This window comes from Crocodylus siamensis, chromosome 10, assembly GCF_052110815.1.
Source record: "Crocodylus siamensis isolate JL-2025a chromosome 10, ASM5211081v1, whole genome shotgun sequence".
In the NCBI taxonomy this organism is placed as follows: domain Eukaryota; kingdom Metazoa; phylum Chordata; order Crocodylia; family Crocodylidae; genus Crocodylus; species Crocodylus siamensis.
This window is the reverse complement of record NC_143404.1, coordinates 43,125,794-43,152,286: the sequence shown is the minus strand read 5'-3', so window position 1 is coordinate 43,152,286 and position 26,493 is coordinate 43,125,794. Positions and strand designations below refer to the sequence as shown.

The following is a 26,493-nucleotide window of genomic DNA, read 5'->3' as shown; positions in this document are numbered from 1 at the left end:
CTCAGGGAGGCTTCTGGCTTGGCTTCTGTGTGCACTGGGCACAGTGCAAGCGGGGTGGAGCCCCTGGGCCGCAGCAGGGGCCCTCTAAGCTGCAGGAGCCCCCCAGGCTCTGTGAACAGCCACCACAAACAGCACTCAGACCTGTGCTGGCCAGGAGCCTGCAGCTCAGTTACCCTGCACAGCACCTGCCTTGGCCCCAGCCACTTGTGGGGAGCTGCAGATGGGCAAGGCTGGGGTCCATGCAGACTGGGACAGCTGCAGTGGAAGGCTTCAGCACAGATGCCCTGCTCAGCGCCTACCTGGTCCATGGCCCCGCCCTCCCCTTCTCCCCACTTCCTTTCCCCCCCTCCAGGGGCCGGGTCTGGCTGGAGGGTGCAGACTAGGGACAGGGGGCAGGGTCAGAAGAACACAGACTCAGTCCCTGCCTGTGTTCTCCTGACTCTGCCTCTGATGCCTGCTATGGCACTGGGACCTGTGGATGCTTTGGAGAGCCCAGGGCAGCAACTTAAAAAAAAAACCAAACAATTTCCTTGCATGCCGGGGGAAATGTCTCGTTGCCACTAATTGATATGGGTGCCAGGGGTTGCCAATCCCTGGTTTAGCTGTTTACAAGAACAAGACTAGGTAAAATAATCTGCCTTCCATAATAAAAATCTCTAGCAACCCTTTCCTTGAAATGCACTAGTGACTAGCACCTCTCACTATGGAATAGGGGCTTCATATTTGCATGGATGCTGGCTACTGTATTAAGGATATGCATTTGATTCTTCCTCTGAAAATAAGCCCAAAGTTGAGCAGGTTGAAAGCTTTCAAAACAATTACACTTTAGACATGCTCAGTAGACAGAGATTTAGCAGTGAAATTCCCTGACAATTCCATCTGTTCTATTACTCCATCCCAGAGAGGAACAGGACTTTCCCTGCATTCACAGTTCTGGGCTGCTGCAGTCTGTGCCAGGTCTGTATCTGAGCACCTGAACTGAGTGTAGGGATACTCTCCCCTCTGCTCTAAATGACTTTCTTGCCAGGACCAGGCAACACAGAGGATAAGTTACCTGATTTAAATGCAAAGAGGACAAGACACAGGCCTGTAAGGAGAGAATGGTATGTCGGAAAAAGGAGGCTGTGGAATGGAAGAACAGAACTGGAGGTTGGTAGGAAAGAGAGGGGGATATGATTTTAATTACATGGTCACATACTACATTTTCTGCAGGATCCCTTTCTCATTTAGTGCCCAGCAATAACTTGTTCTCGGGTGAATCAGTACTATGTAGCAGAAGGGGGGGCTGTCTGTAGGACTTCTGCCACCTTTGTTTCAAATGTAGGAACACAAGTAGTAAGAGAGACAAAGGCCACAGAAAGGGAAAGAATGATTTCATGGTGAAAGCCGGGAGCACTGGATTCTATCCTTTTCTTTGCCACATAATTATTGTGTGACACTGGGCAACTTGCTTAAGTTAAAAATGTTTCACAGGTGATCAGCAGAGATCTGGGATTTCTCCTTTTCCCAAGGAAAATGCAGATTTCTCATTTTAACAGAGAAACCCACAGGTTTTGCACTTTTGCAAAGAGCTCTCTGCAGGCTGGCAGAATTCCAGCCTGCAAGGGGTTGGTGGGGAGCAGGAAGAGGACAGTCAGGCAACGGGTGCCATGTACATGGCACCTGGCAGCCTGGAGAGTAGCTCCCACAGGTAAGTCTGGTGTGGGGGAGGGATTGAGGCCCCCATAGGGAGGGTGAGAGTGGGTTGAGCAGGGCAGGGACCGGGCCTGGGGTTGCAGTTGCTGGCAAGCCACGGGTGCGTGGGGCTTAGGGCCCAGGACTGGAATGCACAGCTGCAGGGCCCCGGTAGAGAGTGGGACCAGGGTTGTGGGTGGCTAGTCTGGGGAATGGAGGGTGGGGCTGGCTCCCCACCTTGTTGCCCTTCCCTGGGGCCTCTGCAGCCCAGCAGGTGCAACCCGATGCTCCAGGGCACAGCAGGGCCATGTGGGGAAGCTGCTTGCTGCTGCTAACTCCACAGTGCCCTGGCGAAGTGTTCCCTGCCCACACAGCTGCAGCAATGCACAGTTGTACCCCTTGCTGCTGTGGGGTGTGCAGAGGATGCCTTTCCAGGGCAGTGCAGAGTCTGCAGTGGCAAGCAGCTTCCCTGCACGGCTCTCCTGTGCCCTACAGTGCCAGGTTGCACCTGCTGGGCTACGGAGGCCCCAGGGGAGGACAGCAGGGTGGGAAGCCTGAATCCGCTGTAGGCAGCCCACACCCATCCTGCACACAGTGGGGCACAGGCCCCCCTTCAGCCCAGGAGTATGCACAGCCCCTCGCCCCTGCCCAAGCCCACAGCAGAAGCCAGCAGTATCAGTCGCATATCACACTGGCACCAATAACAGGAAAACTAACATTATCAGCAATTGGCTTTTTTTGGCCAATAACGTCACCAATAAATGCCATGTGCATGTGTGTAGCCACATCATGCACGTGGCTAGGTATGGAGCCCAGCATTTTGGATGGCACCATCTGAAGGGCAAGAAGGAGCATGGGGGAGGGAAGGAGTCTGGGGGGGACAGATGGAGGCCCCCATGGAGGTGGGGATAATGCGGCAGGGGCTGCCCAACCCAGGTGGATAACTGAACCCCAGGGTAGTGTGCAGGATAGAGCCGAATGGAGAGTGGGTGGGGGTTCCCTGCCACTACGCACACCTCCCGGGGGAGGCATGTACCCCCACAGATGTGTGCAGGGTGAGGGTGGGCAGCCTGTTGCAGGCTCAGGGCCAGAGGCTGCACCAGCCTCTTCCCAGCAGGGGGGTTGGGCCAGGGCTGCGCTTGAGGCAGGTGGGGGCATGGCTGGGAGTGGTGGCTATGGGGGAGGTATGGGGAATTTTCCAGTGGCTATAGCCCCCTAAGATCCCCCAAGCACTGCTCCTGTTTAGGGCACTCAGCTCTGCTACAGCCCCAAAATTCCCCATAGCCTACCCCCCACCCCCAGTAGGTACGCTCCGAACGCCACAGCTGCAGCCTGCCCCACACAGCTAAGCCTGCCCCTCCCAGGAAGGAATTGGTGCAGGCCCTGGCCCTCAGCCCACAGCCCACCTCTGTCCCCCACACAAATCTGGGGGGCACATCACCCCTATGCCTTCCCTCGGGGGTGTGCGCAGAGGCAGGGAGTGCCCTCCCCCTCCGCCCAGACAAACTGCCCGTGGTTCCATCCCTCTCCCAAGTCCCATTCACTGCCTGGGCTGGGCAGCGCCTGCCCCTGCCCCTCCCTCACAATGGGGGCCTTGATCTGCCCTCACAAGCCCCTTCCGCCCCCTCCAGACTTACCTGCTGGATGCTGTTCTCCAAGCTGCTGGGCTGCATTCCTTTAAATTGGCTATTCTGGTGACCAGAATCTGGAACAGACTTCCCAAGAAGGTGGTGCAGTCCCCAACCTTGGAAGTCTTCAAGAGGAGACTGGACAGACACCTTGGTGGGATCATTTGATCTCAGCAGTATTCTTGCCAAGAGCGGGGAGGTTGGACTTGATCTTTTGAGGTCCCTTCCAGCCCTTAATTTCTATGATCAGATTGATATCAGCCAATATGGCTGGTGTAGGAGTAAATTTAGTCGGGCTTCTGGCCTACTTGACTAGAAAAAACAGACAGAGACCAGAACTGCTGATACTGCTTATTTCAATTACATGTTTTGAGATTAGAAATCCTGCATGTCTTATTACCCTGTGCACAGATGTCCAATTAAGTAAACTTGTTTTAGTTTCTCCAAGGTTGTATTTTTTTTCTCTCTCTTTATCTGTCTTAAGTATAAAAATGCTTGAAAATTTAGAGAGGAGGAGGATTCCTTTGAAACAGACAAGTGGGTGATTCCCCTTGCTGTATGAAATCCTCCCTGTGATCACAGTATAGGCCTAAATAAAGAAAAGCTGGCTCTGTCAGTTCTGATTCAATCACAATGTGAAGTTTAATTTCTTCCACACTGGTTAATAATGAGCTATCAGTCAAGAAAATTTTTATTGGTGCACCCCTAGTAATTTTGTGTTCTTCCTTTCTTAGGTACCTGACTTGGGTTCCTGGGTTCTGATTTACAGAAACACTCAATAGAGCTACTTAAATAATTTGTTTTAGCAAAACATGCTTTTTCATCAAAACCCTGTAATTTTGTGGAGACATACGGGCTTTCATAAAACACTGTGAAGTTTCTTGGATATGAATGAGGGGAGAGAAAGAGGGAGGGGGGAAAGTTAACAAACCAGACTCCGGAAGTATTCAGAAATGACCAAGACAATATCTTAGTTAACAACTTTAGTAATACACAGGCAACCAAAATCTGACGGGTAATCTGATGGGTCAGATTACAGGGGGTCAGGGAGAAAGGGAGTTGATAGTGGGGGTCTGTTACAGACCCCCACACTAGGGAGATGAATTAGACCTAGAATTCTTGAGACCACTCTCAGAGGCAGTGCACTCAAAGGACCTGGTTGTCATGGGTGACCTAAACTTCCCAACATCTGTTGGGAGGAACAGGCAGTCAGGTCTGCCCGTTCACACAAATTTCTAACCTGATTAGAGGACCTTCACCTAACACAGGAGGTAAATGTCCCCACTAGGGGAAATGCCTTACTAGACTTGGTGCTGGCCACAGGGGATGACTTGGTGGGGGATCTGCAGGTACAAGGTAACCTAGGAGATAGTGACCACCTGTTGATAGGATTCACTATCCGGCATAACTTGGGAAAGATAACTAGCAGGGCAAAAGTGCTAGACTTCAGGAAGGCCAACTTCAACAAGCTCAGGAGATTAGATAGGGAGGGACTGATGGGCAAAAGCATCAGAGAAATGGGAGTCCAGGAAGGGCGGGCATTTCTCAAAGGACTGATCCTGCAGGCACAGAAAGGGACCATCCCAATACACATAAAGGGGGACAAAAGAGCAAAGAAATTCTCTTGGTTGAGCAGGGAAAACCAGGAGAGCCTGGAGGGTAAAAGAGAGGCCTACAGACTATGGAGGCAGGGGGCAGCCACCAAGGAAGAGTACATCTGCTTGGCTCAAGCTTGCAGCAAGGAGGGCCAAAGCAGAAATGGAGCTTAGGCCCTACACTGGCTCTGGGCTCGCCCATCAGGGCCGTGCACGGTGGTAGCAGCTGTGGCCCCGTCCCCCCACTTGCCGCATCAGGCAGCAGTAGCAAACACTGCCCGGCATGGCAAGTAGGGGGGTCACAGCTGCTGGCGCCGTGGCGCAGCCCTGATGGTGAGCCTGGAGTCAGTGCAGGGCCCAGGCTGGCAGCAGGGATGGGTTACAAGGTGGTGCTGAGTGTGCGGAAAAGTAGCTCCGCCCCACCTTGCGGCCAGTGTCCCACGCTGCAGCTGCTCGCAGCCCACATGAGGCTGCCTGTGCCTGCTCAGGACAGCCCCCACACAGGCTGTAAGTGGCTGCAGCAGGGAGGGCAAGGGAGGAGCCACTTTTCCCCTCACTCAGCACCAGCTCGTTCCCTGCCAGAGAGCAGGGGGGTGGGGCTGCATACTACCCCACCTGTACCATGGGGTTGGGGGGACACTGGGAATGATTGGGTGCAGGGGCTGAGCTGCACCAGCAGGGACAGGGGGGAGCTGGCCTGGCTCCATAGAGCCAGTGCTGGCTGGGACCCCTGTACTCCTGTTGCCCTGCTCTAGGTCCTGCTGGCGCTGGCTCCGGGATACCGGTGTGGGCCCCATGCTCCCACTGGCTCAGCTTCACAGACCCCTGCCAGTCTGTGCACTGCTTTGGATCCCACCGGTGCTGGCCCTGGGACACTGGTCCCAAGACAGTGACCAGAGGCTGGGGTACCTGTCAAGGGGCAGGGCTACCCACATGGTCCTTGACAGCTTGCCAAAACTGGGTAAGTGGCCCTCTGCCTGAAATAATTGCCTGCCCCTGCCCTACAAGGACAGATTGATGGACCTGAATCTCTTCAGCCTCCGCAGGAGAAGGCTGAGAGATGATCTTGTGGCCATCTACAAACTCATCCAGGGCAGGGCAGGCTGCAGGAAATAGGGGATATGATGTCTACCGGGGCACCCATTGGGGTAACTAGAAACAATGGCCACAAACTGAAGGACAGCAAATTTATGTTGGACATCAGGAAATAGGAGGTGGTGCTATTCCCCCCCTTGGAGGTATTTAAGGCAAGACTGGACAAACACATAGCTGGGGTCATCTGACCCCAGGACTCTTTCCTGCCCACAGCAAGGTGTCAGATTCAGTGATCTAATAGGTCCCTTCCAACCCTAAAATCTATGAAATCTATGAAAAGGCCAGCAAGACTATAACACAAGGTTGGATTAAGGGACACGTTACAGTTAGCCAAAATTCAGCAGAAGGGAACTTAAACAGAAACGGTCCAGTGCAACGAGCTTAAGTGCAGCACTGTATGCTGCTCACCATGTTCCCATTTCTTCTTACACACAGATTAGGCAATGCCTCCCAGGACCATAATCCAGCTCTGGACCACAAAGGACTATCCTTTGCAGCCCATTCTACAGGACTCAAGCCAGTCTCTGTGGAGTGTGCAAGTAGTGGGGAGCATGCCCTGAGTTTTGGCCTGGCTTTGCCCCAGCTAGCTGCATCAGCATCCACACGTGTTGCTGCACAGTAAAACCCTCTGTAGTAGGATAGTACTCGTATTTACAAGTACTACCCTGCTGTAGATTTTATTAGTTTCCTGTGGCTTAATAGGACCGCATGTGTAGACACGACGTTCACTGCAGAGCTAACTTGTCTACTCCACAGTAAATGTCTTGTGTAGATGCACCCCCACCTCTTAATTTACTGTTCTCTCCTATGAGCCCTCTCTGCCAGGGTTTGAATTACACTTTGACTCTTGTGATGGTCGTAGGCAGTGGCGGAGAGAAGCTGCAGGGCAGCCTGGGTGCAGGCTCTGGGTGGCTGCAGCAAAAAGCACCCAGCAGTGACGAGGGGGAGGGGCCACCCCCCCCTCCCAAACAGTACTTTCTGCCCAGCTGCTGCAGGGCTCTCATCTCTTATGGGGGGACTCAGTCCCCCCCAGCCCCTTCCCCCTGTAATTTGAACCCTGCCCTCTGCAACAATCCCAATCTTCTCAGTGTCTTTTTATAAAACTGTTTCTCTAGCCCCGATCTTGTTACACTTCTTTCTACTCCCTTAAATCTAAAAATGCTGGTAGTGAGTGGGCTAATTAGTATATGTTACTTTCATGAACTTGTATAAATGATTGACATTAGAGCTGTCCAACTTCTGAGCGGCCAGGGGCTTCAGGTCCTCCAGACATACACCGTATATGCTGCACTCCCCAGACTGCATGCCACACAGGCTGCAAGCCAAGCCACAGGCACCTGTCCCATGCTAAACCATGTTAGCACTCTCCTGTTTCATCATGCTGGTACCCCCCGCTGCACTGTGTGGGAATTCCTACCATGTCATGTGATGGGCAATCATTGTACCAATGCCTCAACTCTGTGCTGTGTCCCTGGTTCCCCACCTTGCCCTCTCTCCCCAAGTCACTCAGTGGGGAGGTTTCCTCAGCTCAACAGGCTGTCTGCCCTGTCCTGCCCCCAGGAGTAGAGGTACTCCAGTGGCAGTAGCAACAGAGTGATGTGGGGAGCAGCATCTAGACCAGTGGCTGCAGGTTAACGCCTCAGAGGCCACATGCAACCCACAGGCTGCCGGCTGGACAGCCCTGATGGCCTTTCAGAATTCTCTGTACTGTTTCTTGTACCTCTAACAGTTTGTTTGTTTTTCTGACCAAAGCTGCATATTGAGCAAAAGTCTCCATTAAGCTGTAAGCTATGACACTGAGGCCTGTTTCTGAGGTTCGTACAGTTCATTTAGAACCCTGCAAAGTATACAAGTAGTTCAGGTATTTCCTTCCAAAATGCATACTTTGCATTTATCAATGCTGAACTGTGTTTGTCCCTGTGCTGATCATTCATGTAGCCTAATGGGGACACTCTGAAGTTCACAGTCCTCTCTAGTCTTTCCTGATCTACATAACTTTGTCATCTGGAAAGTTCTCTACTTGACTGTTCATCCTGCCTTCCTAGATCCATAATAAATAGGCTGAACAACCATGGGGACACTGAGACCCTGCTGTTAACCTTTTGCTATAATGAATAATCCTTTCACTTGCTTTTTTATCTGCTTACTCATTTTTGGTCCAGACAATGACCTACCTCTCAGTTAATCACAACTTATTTCCTTTAGTACCCTCTTTGGACTGTAGTCTTAACAAAGACATCCTGGAAATCTAAATACACTACATCATCTTTATCCACTATTTTATTGACAGGTTTATACAATTTTAAGGAAACAGAAAGATATGATTTTCCCCTTGCAGGAACCATGTTTGTTATACCCCATCAGATCATCATTTTCCAAATTATTTGTCTTCCTGTTTTTATTTCCATCTAAACCAATTTATCAGATACAAATATAAGACTTACTGGTCTGTAATTTCCTGGAATAACCCTAGAGCCTTTTTAGAACACTGATACAATGTGTAGCATCTTCCAATCTTGTTTTAATAGGGAACTGTCTGGGTGTTTTTCTATTTGTTTCTTTAACATTCAGCTACTTTCTAGTCAATCTCCTTCCCAACTCTTGCACCTGATAATTTTTTGCAATTTATCAATTCCCAGATCTCCTGGCACTTCAGTCTCTGAAGCTGCCATATCCTTATTATCAGAATTATCACAAACCAGACAGGTAGCATTTCTGACATGCTGCATGATTAATTCATGCCAGATCAGACAGTCCACCTTACTTCAACACCGAAACACCTATGGCCTGCAAAAAAGACCTAACCCACCAAGTCACTGGATCTGCTTCAGTGGCAGGGGACTCAGCTGTACCATACAAAGCTGGCTAATGGAGGGCTTCAGTGCCAGTAGGCTTTGTCTGCATCACACTGCATCCAGGAACTTCACTCATGATGCAACCAGCTGGCAGGAAAAAATGGCAGCAGCCACATCCTGCCATTGACCCAGCTCAGACCCCAGCTGGGTCATTCCACCCCCTCACTGCAAAAAGGTTGCCAACCACTGCTCTAGGATCATGTGAGACCCATCCACTACCAACATCACAGGACACGTTCCTCCCCAGATGCAGGTTCCTCTCAGAAACAAAGGTATTGTGCCTGGTAGAGCCAGACACACTATAGTAGTGAGCAAATTTACAAAAACATGATCTGTATATTTAGTTTGGTGTCCTGGATGACAATGCTAAAGGTGTTGGCTGCTGGGACTTTTATGATAGCACACAGAGCTTTCACCCTGCCCTAGGGCCTGGTAGAAGAATGCTAGAGGTTGCAGGCAGAGTCAGAGCAGGGAGGAGGGTTGGTTCCCTGAACCTAAAAACTGCTTCAGATTTTTTTTCCAGCTTCTTCTCAGAAAGTGTCCTGTGGTAGCTGCAGAGCAACCTTTGTCCCGGGAATTTGGAGAGGGCATTGCACTTATAGTGTCTGTGTTCATTACTGCATAGTCCTACCCTATTGACTATTCCTGCAACCCTCAACAATACCTTTGTTAATTAATCAATCAAAATCACAACCTGACTCCTGAAACTGCACTACCAGCAGGCAAGACCCCTGTGACTAACAGCTGTCAGGTACTACTCAAGACCCACATGGGACAGTGACCTCGACTGGGTAGCCAAGATGATGCTGGGAGATCACACAAGTCTGCCAGAATGGTATAAAAGGCAGTGAAGCGTGACCCTCAGTGGTGCCCTCTCATCCAGCACCTGACCTACCAAGACAGAAGGACAAGCAGGCAACCCTCTTCTGGAGAAGACATCTCAGTTGATGGTCAGCTTCCTTCAGACTCCAGGGCCTCGGATAGATAGATATACTGACAACAGTACTCTCACAATCACTACAGCAGCTACTATACACTATACTTCATGGATTTAAATTACATACGTTTGAATGAGTAACTGCATGTGTGTGTGTGCGTGCCAAGGTGACCAGTACCACCCATAACTCAAAGTTTGCATTTATGATTTTATTGGTAACTTCACATCCCATCCAATAAACTAGATTATGATCCCATGAGTTGGTCCTGTTAGGGTGAAACTATTTAGATCTTGAGGATCACTGGATTTGCAGCTAAATAAAGGCTTTAATCTGTGTCTCAGCAAAAGCTGCTGACCACAAGGCAGAACGATATATTAAAATAACCTTGCAAATGCTTAGGCAAGTAGTTTCCTAACAATGGGATAGTGTGCAGGATGCATTATTCCTTGTGTAAGAAGAACAAGATGCAGCCCACCAGCTATCATCAGGAGATAAAGCAGAAGCAAGACCTTGGAGCTGGAGGAGTCAGCAAGAAACCAAAAAGAACCAGCAACTGACTGGAAGACCAAGTACATGGTCTTAGGCATGCGCTCTTAGCAGAGAGGCATGTAAATGAAGGAAATGCCTAGGCAATTCCACGCTAATGAAGTAAACAGTAAACAGAAGCAGAGCTCACAATGGGAGGAGAAATGGGTGGAACAGAAGGAGGAACAGAGGTGGAACAAATGTTAATGAGCATAAACTAAGGTGTATAAAATGTAAAAAGAACTAATGTTCAGTGCTACTCCCCATGTTCACAGGATGTGTGTCTGTGATGGAGCTCGCCCGAAGCCGTCTCCATTCTGAATAAAGCTGCTGCAAGCAATGTGTGCAAGTAGCGTTTCCTCCCTGCTTGCTCTGGCTAATGAGTAACAGGATCCATAAGTGACTGAATCGTCATCTCTCTAGTCATTAGGTACCACATGGAGTCGGCGGCTAACAGGTCTTTCGTAGCCAACAGTACTATGGACATCCCTAGACATTCCTGTTGCTCCATTGTCCTCATGAACACACACTTGGAAGCTGAAGCTGTGCAAGCAGGTAAGTGACGCAGCAGAGGACATGGATGCCTCCCTCGTACCAGGCCAGATAGTGGAAATGTTTCACCCTACTGGGAAAATGAGAAGAGCAAGTCCCTGCAAGACAGAGGAGAAAACAGCTCCATGATCTCTTGGGAAAGAGAAAGAACAACTTGAATGAAAGGATTTTAATCATGGTTACTCCAGATTTATACCAGAATAATCAGAATCAGACCCAGTGACTATGAATTTGCTGGCTGTTTCAGAATACTTCAATAAAAGTGATTTCTTCTGGTGTCACTGTCCAGAGGGAACCACCAGCAGTTTGCAGGTTGGCTGTCAGGAAGAAGCCTTTCTAACAGGCCACTGCAGGCAGAGTAATGCTCCAGAGCAGGAGTGCTCAAACTTTGATCCACAGGCCAAATGCAGCCTGTAGAGTCATTGCATCTGGCCTGCGGGACTTCCGAATGGGTCTGGAAATTTGGCAGCAGGGAAGCAATGGTCAGTAATACCCCCACTTCTTTCCCCCCCACATTGACTTACCTGCAGGGAACTGCTCTTCATGCTTCCTGGCTGTATTCCCAGCCACGTGCATGTGTGTGGGTGCACACATGCACTTGGCATCCCCTGTGCCCCACTCTCAGCAGCCCCAATCAGCCTATTGTAGACCAGAATGCTGCCAGCCTGCAAAGGGAAACTCTGATCACTGCACAAGGCTGCAAATCCAGGACAAACGCTGTCCTGACAAACGCTGTCATTAAGCCCAAGAACGGGATTTGAGTTTCCCATTCCGGGACTGTCCTGCCCAGTTAGGGATGGATGGTCACCCCACCCTCCCAAAGGGCTGGGTTAGGGCTTGGCCACACCCCCTTCCCCATCTCCCTGGAAGGCCAAGCCACACCCCCTTCCCTCCCATCCCCTCCACACTAGGCCATACCACCTTCTCCCTGTGAGGTTGGAGTGTGGCCAGGCCCTAACCCCCCAGAGCCAAAACACACCCACTTCCCACCCCACTTGGGGCTAGACCATGTCCCCACCCCACAACTCGGTCCTTGCCACATCCCCTTCCCTCTCCATAGGGCTATGTCAAGCTCCTGTCACCTGTGGAGCTGTGTTGAGGCAAGCCTGCCCCCCCACCCCACCCCTTCTATGCAGTCAGAAGGTGCCTACCATACCAAGATGGTGACCACAATTGTTTTTAATGACCCATGATGGCAACTGTGAGCATTATAATGAAACTTGCTGAGCGCTAAGTGAAATTAGGTATCAATTTAAAATGAACATTATAGCAAAATAGTGCTAAGCGAAACAGTGTTAAGCGAGGGTTGCTTGTACTTAGTACAGTGGCTGGGGGGAAAAGGAGCAGGGGACTGTCAGTTGGCAGCCTGGCATGGCCAAACTGTGCTTTTAACCAGGCAAGACTCTGGTCAGAGATGTCCAGGAGAATCCCTTGGTGCCACAGAGTCATGGTGTGGGATGTCTCACCCCATTAAGAAAAATGGATTTCCTTAATTAAGCCCATATACCTAGTAGTGTCTTGGGGGGCTGTTACATGGAACCCTGGAATGAACAAACCATACTTTGGGCTGGGCAAGACCATAGTCAGAGGTGTCCGGGAGTATCCCCTGGTGCCGCAGAGGTATGATCTGGCATTTCCCAAAAAGGATTTCCAAATGTAATCTGAGCCCCAAACCCAGTTCCTTATTTGAGCTCGTGTACTTAGTTCAGCTGGCATGGGGGCTGTCAGTTGTCAGCCTGGTACAGCCAAGCCACACTTTAGGCCAGGCAAGACTCTGGTCAGAGATGTTCAGGATAATCCCCCGCTGGCACAGAGGCATGGTGCAGGGTGGCCCAAGAAGGATTTCTAGCTATAATCCCAGCCTGTAATAGTAAGAGCTTTGCTAACAGTAAAAGTTTTGTACGTTAATTTTATAGTAGGTTGGCAAAGCAGCACGTACCTTTTGCTTTGTGAGCATGACCAAACCATGAACCTAGATAATAAAATATTGTAAAACAGTAAAATATAATAAACACCAGGTGTGTTAAATCACAACTCATCCCCAAATTCCTAGCTTAAAATAACTAAATCCTTAACTCAAAATAACGTTAGTTTACTTTAAACTACATAAACTATACATTCTTAAATTACAATAAATTCCTCAACTCTGGTAAAAATTCCAACTTGCACAAAGCCCTAGTGCAGGCTATTGCATCCCCAGAATTAAAACACTCCAAGGCCAAGGAAACCATGCAAAGTAGCAGCTGCCGCCTAAAGCCAATGTAAAGTAACCGTCCTTTCTCCTCTATTCTATCACCTGCCTCTGCAAATATCCTTAAATAAAGCTTTGTAAAAGTAAAAACAACCGTAAGTACACCCTTTATTCAAACGCAAAAAATCTTCTAAACCCAATAATTCATTCTAAAACACAGCCCAAAAGCCAGTTCTTTATTAAGGTCCATATACTTAGCATAGTGGCTGGCGTGCTGCCAGTTGGCACCCTGGCACGGCCAAACTGTGCTTTGGGCCAGGCAAGTCTCTGGCCAGAGATGTCCAGGAGAGTTCCCTGGTGATACAGAGGCATGGCATGGGGTGGCCTAAAAAAGATTTCCAACCATAAATCCAGCCAAAACAGGTTCCTTATTCAAGCCTATATACTTAGTACAGTAGGCATAGGGGGACTGTCAGTTGGCAGCCTGGCACACACAAACCGCAGGTTAGGCCATGCAAGTTCCTGGCTAGAGATGTCCAGAAGAGCCTCCCAGTGCCAAAGAGACTTGGTGTAGGGTGGCCCAAAAAGAATTTCCAATCATAATCTTAGCCCAAAAGCCAGTTCCTTATTCAAGCCATTATACTTAGTACAGCAGACATGGGGGGGCTGCCAGTTAGCAGCCTAGCACAAACAAACTGCGCTCTGAGCAGGGCAGGACTCTGGTCAGACGTGTCCAGGAGAGCCCCCCAGTGCCACAGAGGTATGCTGTGAGGTGGCCCAAACAGGACTTCTAGCCATAATCCCAGCCCAAAAGCCTTCCTTATTCAAGCTATTATACTTAGTAGAGGAAACCCTTGCTATTTTCAGGTTTGGCATTCGTGGTTTCAAATATTTGCAAATGCTTAACCTGCATCTTAAAATATATTTAAAGGAGCTCCTTGGGAGCTCTGCACTTGCTGCCACCGCATTCCTGCCTTTGCCAGAGCAGCCGTGCCTCCCCACAACCACCGGGGGCACTGCGCTCATGAATGCAGATGGCGTTCATGAACACTGTGCCTTATTCACGGATTTTGCCATTTAAGGGGGATACGAGACCATATCCCCCGTGAATGGCAAGGATCTCCTGTACAGTGGGCATGGGGGCCATCAGTTGGCAGTCTGGCATGGCCAAACTGTGCTTTGGGCTGGACAGAACTATGGTCAGGGTTCTTTGGGACAGTCCCCCAGTGGCATCAACAGGATGTTTGGGGTGGCCCAAGAAGTATTTTGCCCCATGATCCCATCCTAATCTGACCTTCATTTAGGGCTCTGTACTTCATGTGGGATATTATTTTACATATTAATTAGTACCTATGCATAGCTAATGAAATTTTCTCCCTTCAGAATGCGTAATTCATTAATAACAAGCTTTTACTGGGGCTCCATTAGCTTTGAAAAAGGAACCTAGAAGCAGAAATAAGGAATATGGGACCAGAAATAAGGAACTGGGAATAAGCAACAAATGTCAGCCTCATCCTGTCTGTGAGTGGATATGCTTAAAGGCGGAGACAGCCCCAAGAAGGAGTGGGCTGAGATAACACAAACCAGCATGGGTGTGTGAGGGGACACCTAATCACTAGTGTTTTCAGGAAGTGTATTTCCAGAAGGAAACAAAAGGGAGCCTATTGCCTGCAGTAACTGTTCAGAGTTTGTCTCACTATATTACCAGGAAGGACTAAAGGAGTCCATTTTCCCTGGAGCACCCAAAGCCTCACCTCCGCCATCTAGTGGTGGATAATAGTTATAGTTGTGTTGCCATTTATTGTTATGGGAAGTGGATTTTGACTAGAAGGAAATTAATTGGGCTGGGGGAGGGGGGAAAAACTGTTTTAAAGGGTTATAACGAGGTGAATTTAGTTATATAGGTAGTTTAACACAAGTGAGACCACCCAGTGTGCTGGAATTATTCACCTGATGCTGTACTTGTGAATTTATTCTAGACTGTTAGCTTTGTTATTAACAATTGTTATTATATTCCTTCATTTATTTATTTTTTATTGTATATAAATTGTGTATAATAAAGAATAATGTGTTCATTGGGTTCAGAGCTGATTCCTGGTGGTGAAGTGAGGGACATGCCTCTCCACAGGACCCCTCACAGTCAGTAGTGTACCTGAGGGGCTCCCAGAGTTACTGGCACCCTGAGGACCCAAAACCCAGTGCATCATCCAGCCTTAGTGTGCTGGCACAGGTTAAAGAGTCACTGTTTTGTCAGGGCTTGACATAAGAACATAAGAGTTGTCCTGCCTCACCAGTCCTGCCCTATTCCCTCCCCTCACCCCTGCCCTCCCACAAAGGGAGGGACATGGGAAAGAAGATTGTTAAAGTAGCTTCAAACAGAGAAAGATTTCTGACAACTGTACATAAAGAAGGCTCATCTCTGTATCTTCTACAGCAGTGAATGGCAAAGCTCCTCAGAATCCTGCCAGAACTGGTGGACAGTAGTCTCCACCATGAATGGCAGTTCCACCAAGAATGCAAGGAGTAGCAGTCTACTGATTGCCCCTCAGGCTACACTAGTGGACTGAAAAAAGGCTTTTCACATTGTGTTCTGCACTACAATGCCAGATCCACAGTGCCAGACTACATCCATGACCCAGGATTTGAACAGTGAACACTTAGGATGAGAGCACCTCTCCAAAAGTACAGGCATTATCAAAATGAGCTACACAGACAAGCCACATGGTTGCAAGCACAAAAAGTTGCCACTGACCAACAGCCTCGTTAGCTTCTTATGCACAAAAAAGGCCCGCTACATACAAGTCCATCCTGCCTATTTCAATGGGACTCCAGCTTTGCAGAACAGATTGCACCATTACTGAGCCACCAAATAAGAGGAGGCAGGAGCAAAGGCAGATGAAACTTTACTGCCCTTGTGGCTTTGCACAGCCATGTACTCATGAGGCAGAACTTTCTTTTTCAGTCCCCAAAGAGAAGGAAAAAAGAAAAGGCATCTGTGGCAAAGATAAGACAATCCAGCCCTAGTCCACCTGTCAAAATGCCAACCCTTGTCTTGCCTACCTGACATGACTGTGCCTTGCCCCATCTTTCTGTCCCTAATTCACTCTGGATTTCCCTACCAGCACCCGCAGTCCTACCTGCAGTGGACAAGGCTCTCTGTGCAGGGACAGCTGCCAGGGATTGGATATTTCAATACATGTGAAATATATCAGCAGCATAGGTTTTCCATGTGCACAGCTCCCTGTCTTGGGTGGAGGAAGATGCACAGGATTAAGCCCCTTCCTAGCCTGTTGCATGCCCCCACTACGGAGCTGCAGAAATGGCTCATGCATGGTGTATACACACTATAGGAAAAGATAACCACAGCATCATGGACATCTGTCAAGACAAAACCAGAATTTGGCAAATGATTCAAATGCAAATCCCCAAATCTCAGCCTGAACCTCCATTTTAAGCCACAAGCCATCTCCCAAGCATAGCACTAGCAGGAGAGACCCACCTCCTGCACAAACAGCCTCTGGAGTGTCCAAATACTACAGGGCATCTGGCACTGATCTTGCCATGGGGGCCCACATGCAAATGGCTGCTACTATTTGGTGGGTTAGAGCTATATCTTTGCTGTCTTGATAGCAAAGACTGTGCCCAGGATGTGTGCTGGCAGGAAGCATCCAGCTCCTCTCCTGACATTAACAGCCCAGAGCAGCACAAGCTCCATTTGATGCATGATTAGTCAAGTGCGCCAGAGAGGGAAACTCAAGATATGAGTAAGGGGGAGGGAGGCAAGGGAAGACCATGGGCAAGCCCCCAGTGCTTGGGGCCTAGCTGGCCAGCTCCTGCTGAGTGCTGAAGTCGCGGCCATGCAACCGGGAACCAAGAGCGGAGCAGGTCCCCAGAGCAGGGTGGCAGGAGCACGGGGCTGGGCCAGCAGGGGCTTTAGGGAGCCAGGCAGGCTCTCCACTCTTCCTGCTTGTGCAGCCCAGCCTGGCTTCATAGAGTCCCTGACAGCCCAGGCCCTGTGCTCCTGCCACTCAGCTCTGGGCCCCGCCAAAGTTGGCCCTCAGGTGCCAGCATAGGCCCCGTGTTCCCACCCTGTTGTTGCTATGCTCTATGCATCTGCTCTCTCCCACTCCACACCTCACTCCCCCCGCCGCCGTTTTCACTGCTTCCCTGGCTGCTTGCAGGCTGCTCCAGCACCACTTGGCTCCCGGCTCCATTGCTGGACTGTGGGAGCACGGACCTATGCCGGTACCCCAGGGCCAGGAGTGGGAGGGGTATGTGAGTGTTCATAGAGCAAGCCCCACCCACAGCCCCCTACACTGCCATACACGCAGACACCCACACCCACTCACACACCCCAGCCACCCTCCCCCCACATACAACCCCCCACACCCACCCACACAACCCACATGCCCACAGCCCCCCAACAATGTCACATAGAAGCCTATACCCACCCCACATGCCTCTACCCCCCATGATACACAAGACTAAGACTTCATTTGAAACTACTGCGCAACCACCTCTGTGTACACTACGCAAACACATGTAAACCAGGGCAAAAATATTTTTTGAAATCAAATTAATGAATGCTGTAGATGTTCACTTTTTACAATATAATTTGGTATTTTTTTGGTTCTGAGATGGCAAAAACCCTTGCTAAAAGGAGTACTTCTGAGGGCAAGGGGAGGGACTTCTGGTGGCAAAGGTCAGGGGACAGGACTTCTGGTCACAAGACGGCAACCAGAGGGCAGGGCACCTGTCAAGGGGCAGGGCCTTGACAGCTTGCCAAAACTAGGTAAGTGGCCTTCTGCCTGAAATAATTGTCTGCCCCTGCTCTATAACCTCATTATACTTGTGCTCAAGGGAAATTTACCTAACACCTTTAAAAGGCAAACTTAGGAACACAAATTCATAAGCTGGCTGGACACTACGAACCAAGGATAAACATTAATACTGGTTTTATGGGATGTTTTATTTTACCCAACTCCTGAATTATTTCCATACAGGAAAGGCAAAAATGACCCTCCTCTTTTTGATAGGGCTTGATCTCCTAGTGATCAGTTTCTTTTCTTCTGCTAATTGTATGTCTGCTACCCCTGGGAATTTTGCTCACTCCTTCCCCTCTGCTGTTGTTCATTTTTTGCTGTGCTAGCTCCCTGTGATGAGCAGGGATCCTAGTTTTCTCCGATTTAAAAAATCCCCATTTTTTGTTTAAAAAAAAGTAACCCAAAATCCACATTTTTCTGTGATTAAAATGAAACACCCCATATATATATATATATATATATGAGGTGTTTCATTATAATCACAGAAAAGTGTGGAGATATATATATTGATTTTGGGTTACTTTTTTTAAACCAAAAATTAGGGATTTTTTTAAATCAGAGAAAACCAGGATCCCTGGTGATCAGAGGCCTGAGGAAAAATGTCTTGCATTCAAAAGCTTGCCTAACTTTGTCCCAATAAAAGATATCAACTCAAGAAATTGTTTCCTCTGGCATAATTTGACTTGCACCACAGCCGAAAGGGATCTAGGGGTAGTGATTCACCATCACATGAACATGAGCCAGCAGTGTGATGCTGTGGCCAGCAGGGCAAACAACACACTGGAAAGCATTAACCGTTGCATCTCATGCAAAACTAAGGAAGTGATACTCCCACTGTACTCCGCACTGGTTAGACCGCAGCTGGAGTACTGCATCCAGTTCTAGGCACTGAACTTCAACAAGGACGCGGAAAAACTTGAGAGGGTCCAGAGGAGAGCCACTCATATGATCAGGGATTTGCAAGACAAGCCATACCAGGAAAGGTTAAGGGACTTGGGCCTCTTCAGCCTACAGAAGAGAAGGCTGAGGGGGGACTTGATAGCGGCTTACCGCGACATCAGGGGACTACATCAAGAACTTGGTGAACACCTGTTCACCAGGGCACCCCTGGGAAAGACCAGGAGCAATGGATACAAATTTCTGAAGGGCTACTTCAGGCTCAATTCCAGGAAAAACTCCTTCACAGTCAGGGTGTCCAAGCTGTGGAATAAACTCCCTCCAGTGGTGGTGCAGTCACCTACCCTGGAAATCTTCAAAAGAAGACTAGACAGTCACCTCGCTACGGTCACTTGACCCCAGCTGTCTTTTCCTGCCTAGTACAGAGGGACTGGACCTGATGATCTACAGCATCCCTTCCAGCCCCTAACAATCTATGAATTTCTGGACCATAGTGGCTACAACATCACTCTTACACTCCAAATGTTTATTATAACATTTTATCTCAAGTTTTATTTCAATCCCAAATTATTTTAACTCTGTTTTACTCTATCCTTAAATCACACCTCACTACAAACATTTTCCATATAAAACTCGCACGTATTCTGTTGGAACTCAGGAAAGTCATCTCATTGGTGTCCTTATAACAAACAAGGCTGATGACATTTCCAAGGAAGAAATTTTAACAATGATTTTTTTTTAAAAGTTTTTACTCTGTGATTGAGACAAAGGAGTAAATGGAAGTCACCCCAATCTGTGTCTCAGTCACAAGATGAGTGCATTACTCCTATGCAGGGTATCTCCCACTGAGAACTTTGACCAGTTCTGACCCAATACCAACTACAGGGGCAGGCTGTGTGCAGGCTGGGCTCAGTTGGGGACAGTGGCAGCAGGGATGGCAAAAGAATGGTTTCCCTCTCTGTGCTGGGTCCCCCAGAACTAGGTTGATAGAGGGGGAGCTCCTCCTGCACCACTATTGCTGCTGCTATCCCCACTTGACTGGCTGCTGTGCAGCCAGGCTGGAGTGGGCAGGAATGGCTCTAGGGCTTTCCCCACACGTGGGACAGCAGGGAAAGTAAAGGAGGGGGGCAGGAAAGAGAAAGGAGGGATCATGTCACTAAGCACAGAAGGGAAGGGAAGATTCTTAACTGTTTTGGGGACTTAAAAGTCCTCAGAGGTTTCTGCATTGTGGACTTCCACACTGCTGGTGGGGATAGCTTCGAAAGGAGGTACAGCCACCTCTGCAGTGCTGGTTGCTGCTCCGACACTCATCCTTCAGGAAATCCAGGAACCTCTCCTGGAAGAAAGTCCATGACACCACCACTAGTCTAAGCACTTCGGAGCTTCTTGCTCAGCAGGAAACATAGAACAAACATCCACATTCAACACTCAAGAAGCACTAAGTATTCTTAGGCACCTCCAGAATAGAAAGAACAGAAACAATGGTTGCCCTGTCCTCCTTGGAGCAGCAGTGTCAAAAACATGCAAAGAAAGTTGAAATTCACTAATATGTGCATGATACATAACCTTTGATACATCAATCATTTGATATTTAAAAAAATAATCAGGCAGAAAAAAACTGAGATTAAACTGTTTCAAAGAAGAGATGAAGTACCATGATGTCATCTCGAAGTGAGTGAGGCATTTAGCAGCAACAACTGGGATGACGGGAAATGGCTGGCAGTAGCTGACAGTTTCAAAAACTTACAGGAAGGAGCACATAGGATTGCGAAGGAAGTGAGGAAGATGTGGTGACATCTCTTCTCTCCTAGCTTTATAGTAGAGGTGTCAAAAAAACCTGGTCCTGTAGGCTGGATGAGTGGCATGAGACCAGTTCATGGGACAGATGAATGGCATGAAACCAGCCCTGCAGGACAGTTTGGACCTATAAATCCCCCACTGTATGTCAGATCCAGCATATGTGGAGCCTGCTCCAGTCAACCTGGGACCTGTGTTGCACATGGTGCCCTCCCCGGCTAGTCCAGGCTTGTTGCTATATGCAGTGTGGGTCCCAGACCAGCTGGAGTGGGTGCTGGGTGCACTGTGTGTGCTGGACTAGCTGGGGGAGTTGCCAGGGTGGCACAGTCCCAGACTAGCTGTACTTGGCAATGTATACAATGCAGGTCCTGGACCAGACAGAGCAAACACTGTGTGCAGCATGGGACCCAGACTGGATACAGTGAGCACTAAACCCAGTGTAGTCCCAGTCCTGTTAGATGCCTCATTCAGCATGTCTTGGACAAGCTAGGATGGGCACAGCATGTGGTTGTTTCCTGGGCCCTGCACACAGGGTAGGTCCGGGGTGTACTGTTTGCAGCAAGCGGGTCAACTCAAGATCCAGGGGCAACACTAAGAGAAAGATGATGGGGTTCTGCAGGTCAGAGCAAGTCCATGAACCTTACCTTTGACACCCCTGCTCTCCAAAACACTGCAGTGCTCCACCTGCTCCAATCCAAAACATCCAAAAAAGAATAAGTAACAGACATCAAGAACTATTTGTGTGTGGAAGGTACAGATTTAAATAAATTTAAATAAATGATCAGTATTTACCTTAAAGCTGTACCTGCAAAAAGTAAAGAAACTAATTCTAAAACGATAAGGTTACATATGCATCTAAAAGACATGAGATGCTTATCCAAAATCCCCCATATTGGCCAAACTTCTGTCTGAGAACATTGTTTCATGTCCAAAGAGAAAAGCCAACAAAGAAAATGAACAGCCTTGGCTCCTTAGTCATCACCATGTACTTAGGAGGCAGGCCTGGGATGATGGCACTTGAAAAGTGAACTGTAGGTCAGGCAATGCCCTTCTTAGGAGAGTTCCCTGCATAGTTATGAAACATGGTTTGGATGGCTGGAAAAGGATTTTGCAACATAATCCCAGTCCAAATTTAGCTCCGTACTTGGGGCAACAATGTACATTGCACACAAGCCCAGTGGGCTATCAGCTGGCAGGCACGCACACACAAAAAATGTAATTCAGGTTAGGCAGCGCCCTGCCCAGACTTCTTTGGAAGAGTCCACCAGTGCCAGGGATGTGTTTTGGGGCAAACTAAAGTGGGTTTTGCCCCATAATCCCAGCCTGACCTCAGCTCCTTATTCAAGGCAATGTACTTGATACATAATTTTATTTTATGTTTTTATTAGTAAACTAGCAAACTGCCCCTCATAAGGGGGATGGATGGGGGGGGGAGGGGGGGAACGGAGCACTGCCAACCAGCACCCCGTGGTGCCACCACTCCATCTGAAGTCCTTTGTGCCCCTCCCCACATCCAGCCCCGTACACCCGCCCCACCCCCTGGCTCCGTGCGCCCCCATCTGGCCCCATGCAACCCCCTACTCCCTGCATCCGGCCCTGTGCACCTCCTCCATCCCTTGCATCCTCCCCACCGTCCAGCTCTGTGCAGTCCCCACCCTCACATCTGGTCCCGTGTGCCCCCCCACCCCCTGCCACTGCTGGCTCCCAGGAACAGGGGTGGGGGAGTGGGGGGGGGCTGCATGCAGTGGTGGTTGCTGACACCCAGAGGCAGGCAACATCCCCCCTCTCATCACTCCCTCCCCACCACCTCCCCCTCTCTGATGACTGTTGTCAGGGCTGGTTAGTGGTGGTGGCAGCAGAGGGAAGGGTGCGGTGCCAGCAGCAGGGTGCAGTTGTGGTGAGAGTGTGTTGCCACTGCAAAACACCCTTCCCCATCAGTCCTTCCCTCCCTCCATTCCGCATCCCCACCCCTGCTGGTTGTTGTTGGGGTGGCAGTGCAGCGGCTCCCTCACTCCCTCTGTCCATTATGCTCCAGACCCTTGAAGTCAATCAGCGCGTGCCCCCTCAGCAGTGCATGCGCAGTTGCCCCAGAGTGTTACGGACAGACAGACAGAGGCTTTTATTATATTAGAATATACATTTTAGATGAAATTCTAACTCTTTAGCATATCTAATTTATTGCTCACAACTTTTAAAGATTACCTTTGTAAAAGGAAACAGGAACTGGGAATAAGGAACCGGGAACCAGGAATAAGGAACCAATTTCAGACTCATAAGCGTGGAAGAGCATCACAAGGTCTTCAAAGACTCGTCTGCCCCACGAGAGGACAGAAAGAACTCCAGTTACTCTCATCAATAAAGGAGAACCCCACTAGAAGCACCATTCCCTGATACTACATCCCTGGGTAGGGACCTGTGACAGGGGGCCATATCAGCGCTGGGTCGCAGTATAAGCCCACCCACCTGTCTCTGCCTGCCTTCCTCACCTGCCATATCTTGATGGTAATAATTCAGATGTCAATCAGGTGGAAGGCTGTCCATTTTAACTGCCCTGATGATAAGGGCGTGACACACGGCTCTGACCTTCTCTTATCATGTCCCATGCCTCGCAGATGACAACATAAATTGATGATAGTTCCAGCTCTTGGCCAGGCCAAACTCTGCCCCCTGTAGGACCTCCAACATGCATATTCTGCCCTTCTCCAGGCCTCTTTCACACCACCCTCTCTCACAGTGCCTCCTGCACTCTGCCCAGTCTCACTGGGCCTCACATACTGCCCCCTTCCTGGGCCACTCTCAACCTGCCTTACTCCATGCAGCACTTTGTGTCCCCCTACACTTTGTGTAGGCAGCATGTCGGGCTTGCCTACTCACTCTCCAGCTGGGGTACATGTAGCACTTCAGGCCATCCTCTCACAGACCCTACTCTACATGACCCCTGACCTTATGCCTTACTCCGGGCTGAACTCAGCCGCTGGCCCCTCTCATGCACAGCACTTTGGATCGCCAGTGTGCACTGTACTCTATGCAGGCCTCCATGTACTTCTGCCCCCTCACTGGGGCCTCTCTCTGCTCCCTCAATGGGGCCACTGGGATCTTTTACCCTATGGGGCTCAGGTGCCTCTCCTAAGCGTACCTGGCCTCATGCCATCACCTTATGGGCTCAGGTGCTTCTTTCTCATTGTGCCTGGCCTTGTGCCTGAACCTAACTTGGAGTAACCCACCAGCCTGTGGGGCCTGGGATTTTAAGGCACCCCTACCCACCACCTTTCACTGGAAAGGCAACTGACCTGGCATTTCTGGGGAACTACCCTGCCATGAGCAGTCCCACCAAGCCATCCTTCCCCAGCAGGGTGCAGTTTCAAGTCATACTCAGGACCAGGAGCCTCCTACCATCCCCAAAGCTCCTGCCCTTACCTCCAAAATGTTCCGAGCAGCAGCTCAGCTGGGCATTGTTATTCTGGCTGCCAGCAGCATATTGCTTCCCCAGCTCTGAGGGCCTGGGTTAAAATGGAAGCTGTTCCACCCCCTCCTCCAATCCCAGGGCTCTCCTGGGGTCATGACCACCTGATTAAGGTTAGCCCACACCTACAAGCTGCCCTGTTGTCTCAAACCTTTAAGCAGCAGGCACCAAAGGTACTCTGCCACAGAACCCAAACCTAGAATGAGACTTGACCGTGCTGCCAACTGATCCCCAAAGGTACCTTATATAAGGACACATTACCAACAGTGCGGAGGACCTTTGCAATAGACAAAATAAGTGCTGTGAAGGAATCAGTCAGGGAAGCACCACTGTCCACAGAATACATAGACCACACCAGAGTCCATGACCTGATGTTGGAAGTCCTTTTACTTCCATGTCAGGGAAGACACCCCTCTCAAATCCAAACAAATCAAGCAGATTATGAAATGCTGTCTAGAGATAATTCTTAGGAGCCAAGGTATAAACTCAGGGTCTCAGCCAACTTCCATCAGCAGTAACTACTGCCTCCTCTCTCAGCTGCAACTGATTGGCTATTCTAAAAAGCTATGCAGAACTGCTGTGCACTGTGAAACAGCTGCTGTGTTTGATCTCCAAGATGACTGCGATCTAGCAACAAGCATACTGACTGTACAGGCAACCCCCACTTAACGCTGTTTCACTTAGCGCTATTTCTCTATAATGCTCATTTTAAATTGATACCTGATTCCACTTAGTGCTCAGCGAGTTTCGTTATAATGCCTGTGTTCACCATTCTGGGTCATTAAAAATACTTGCAGTCACTACCTTGGGTCATCAAAGACTTTCAGTTTTGCTTAACACTCATTTCACTTAATGCTTGTTTTTTCAGGAACCAATTACAAGTGCTAAGCAGGGGTTGCCTGTAGTTTCTATACAGAGAATGTTAGTTCTGTTCTGTTAAGCATGAGAGGTGCACCGATACATCGGTCCCATATCGGATTGCCACTAATACAAGGAAAATTGACAGTATTGGAAATCAGCTTTTCTGGGGTGATATGGCCAATAATATCGCCAATAAATGACCCATGCATTCATGCAGCTGCAGCGCACCACGCAAGTGACCAGGAATGCAGCTCGGAAGTGCAGTGAGCAGCACTGGGCTGGTAAGTCTGCTGTGGAGGAAGAAGTGGGGGGAGGGAAGGGGCATGTGTAGGGCAGATCAAGGCCCTCGCAGTGAGGGAGGGAATGGGGTGGGGGAAGGGGCAGGTGCAGCCCAGCCAGGTTGGGGCAGGGCATGGTATGGAGCTGCAAGTGGCTTGTCCAGGGGGCATGGGGTGTGGGGGGCAGCTACTGCCACTGCACATACCACAGGGCATAGGGGGTGTGTGCCCCCTGCATCTGTGTACAGGGCAAGGGTACCTGCCACTGCATGCTGGGGCTAGAGCTACGCTGAGCTCTTCTAGGCAAGGGGATTGAGCCAGGCTGCACTCTGGATGGGTGGTGGTAGCACTGGGAGGGGGGCTACAGTGAATCTGGTGTGGCTGCCCCTTCCACCCCCCCTACCAGCACTGCTGATGCTTGCCCCAAGCGCAGCCCAGCACCCTGCCGAGAAGAGCTCAGCGCAGCCCCTGCCCCAGCCTACAGTAGTACCCTTGCCCCACACACAGATCCAGGGGGCATACCCCCGCAGTGCCCTACCAGAATGCACACAGCTGTGGGAGCTGCCCCTCCCTCCCCACACTCTCCAGATGACCTGCTCACAGCTCTGCCTGGTGCCCTGCCCTTCACTGCCTAGGCAGTGCCTGCCCCAACTCCAGCCCCACTCTCTCCCTCACTGAGGGGGCCTTGATCTGCCCCCCCCACACGCTCCTTCCTTCCCCCCACCCCTTTCCTCACAACAGACTTACCAGCCGGACACTGCTCTCCAAGCTGCTGGGATGCATATCAGCAATCAGATTGGTATCAGCCCAAAAAACCTCTATTGGTGCATTCCTATTAAGCACAATCAGCTGTTTTGTTAAGACATTTGTTCAATACAGCACCATTTAATAACATTTAAAAATATATTTTTGAGGTTTGCTGTAAATATAGCTCAGAGAGTTCCTGGTTGTTTAAACTGCTGTGTGTGTCTGAGGAGTAAGAACTGAAATACCTTAATATTTTGGAAAGGGAAAAAAATTCTCCCCTATTCAGATGACAAAATTCTTCCAAGGTCTATTTTATATTTATATTCCACTTCCCGCCCCCCAACGCATCACCCTTTCTAGTGCCTCACCTTTTCCCTGGGCAGCACTACTGTACTTGAAGGCCACTAAAGAAGAGTCATGCTCAGATAATGTCACCATACAGTTTATTAAGAAATGTTTAAGACATTTCTAAGCAAGTCTTACACCATCATGCAAGCTCAAGCTATGCTCAGACGAGAAAACCTTGGTGCAGGTATGAGCATTGCTATCACAACAAGCAAGTATATCTGCTTGA

General features: G+C 49.5%; 1 protein-coding gene across 9 annotated transcripts in view; it reads right to left on the bottom strand.

Moving 5' to 3' along the window:
• Positions 1 to 26,493, bottom strand: part of CHD6 (chromodomain helicase DNA binding protein 6) — a 253,245-nt gene that overhangs the window by 181,487 nt on the left and 45,265 nt on the right. The window contains exon 2 of one of the 9 annotated variants that reach the window (XM_090020470.1): positions 11,387 to 11,527. The exons of the other annotated variants lie outside the window; for them this stretch is intronic. Coding sequence (XP_089876596.1) covers positions 11,387 to 11,467 — 81 coding nt within the window. The 5' untranslated portion in view covers positions 11,468 to 11,527. The remainder of the gene's footprint in view (positions 1 to 11,386; positions 11,528 to 26,493) is intronic. 9 annotated transcript variants of the gene reach the window in all.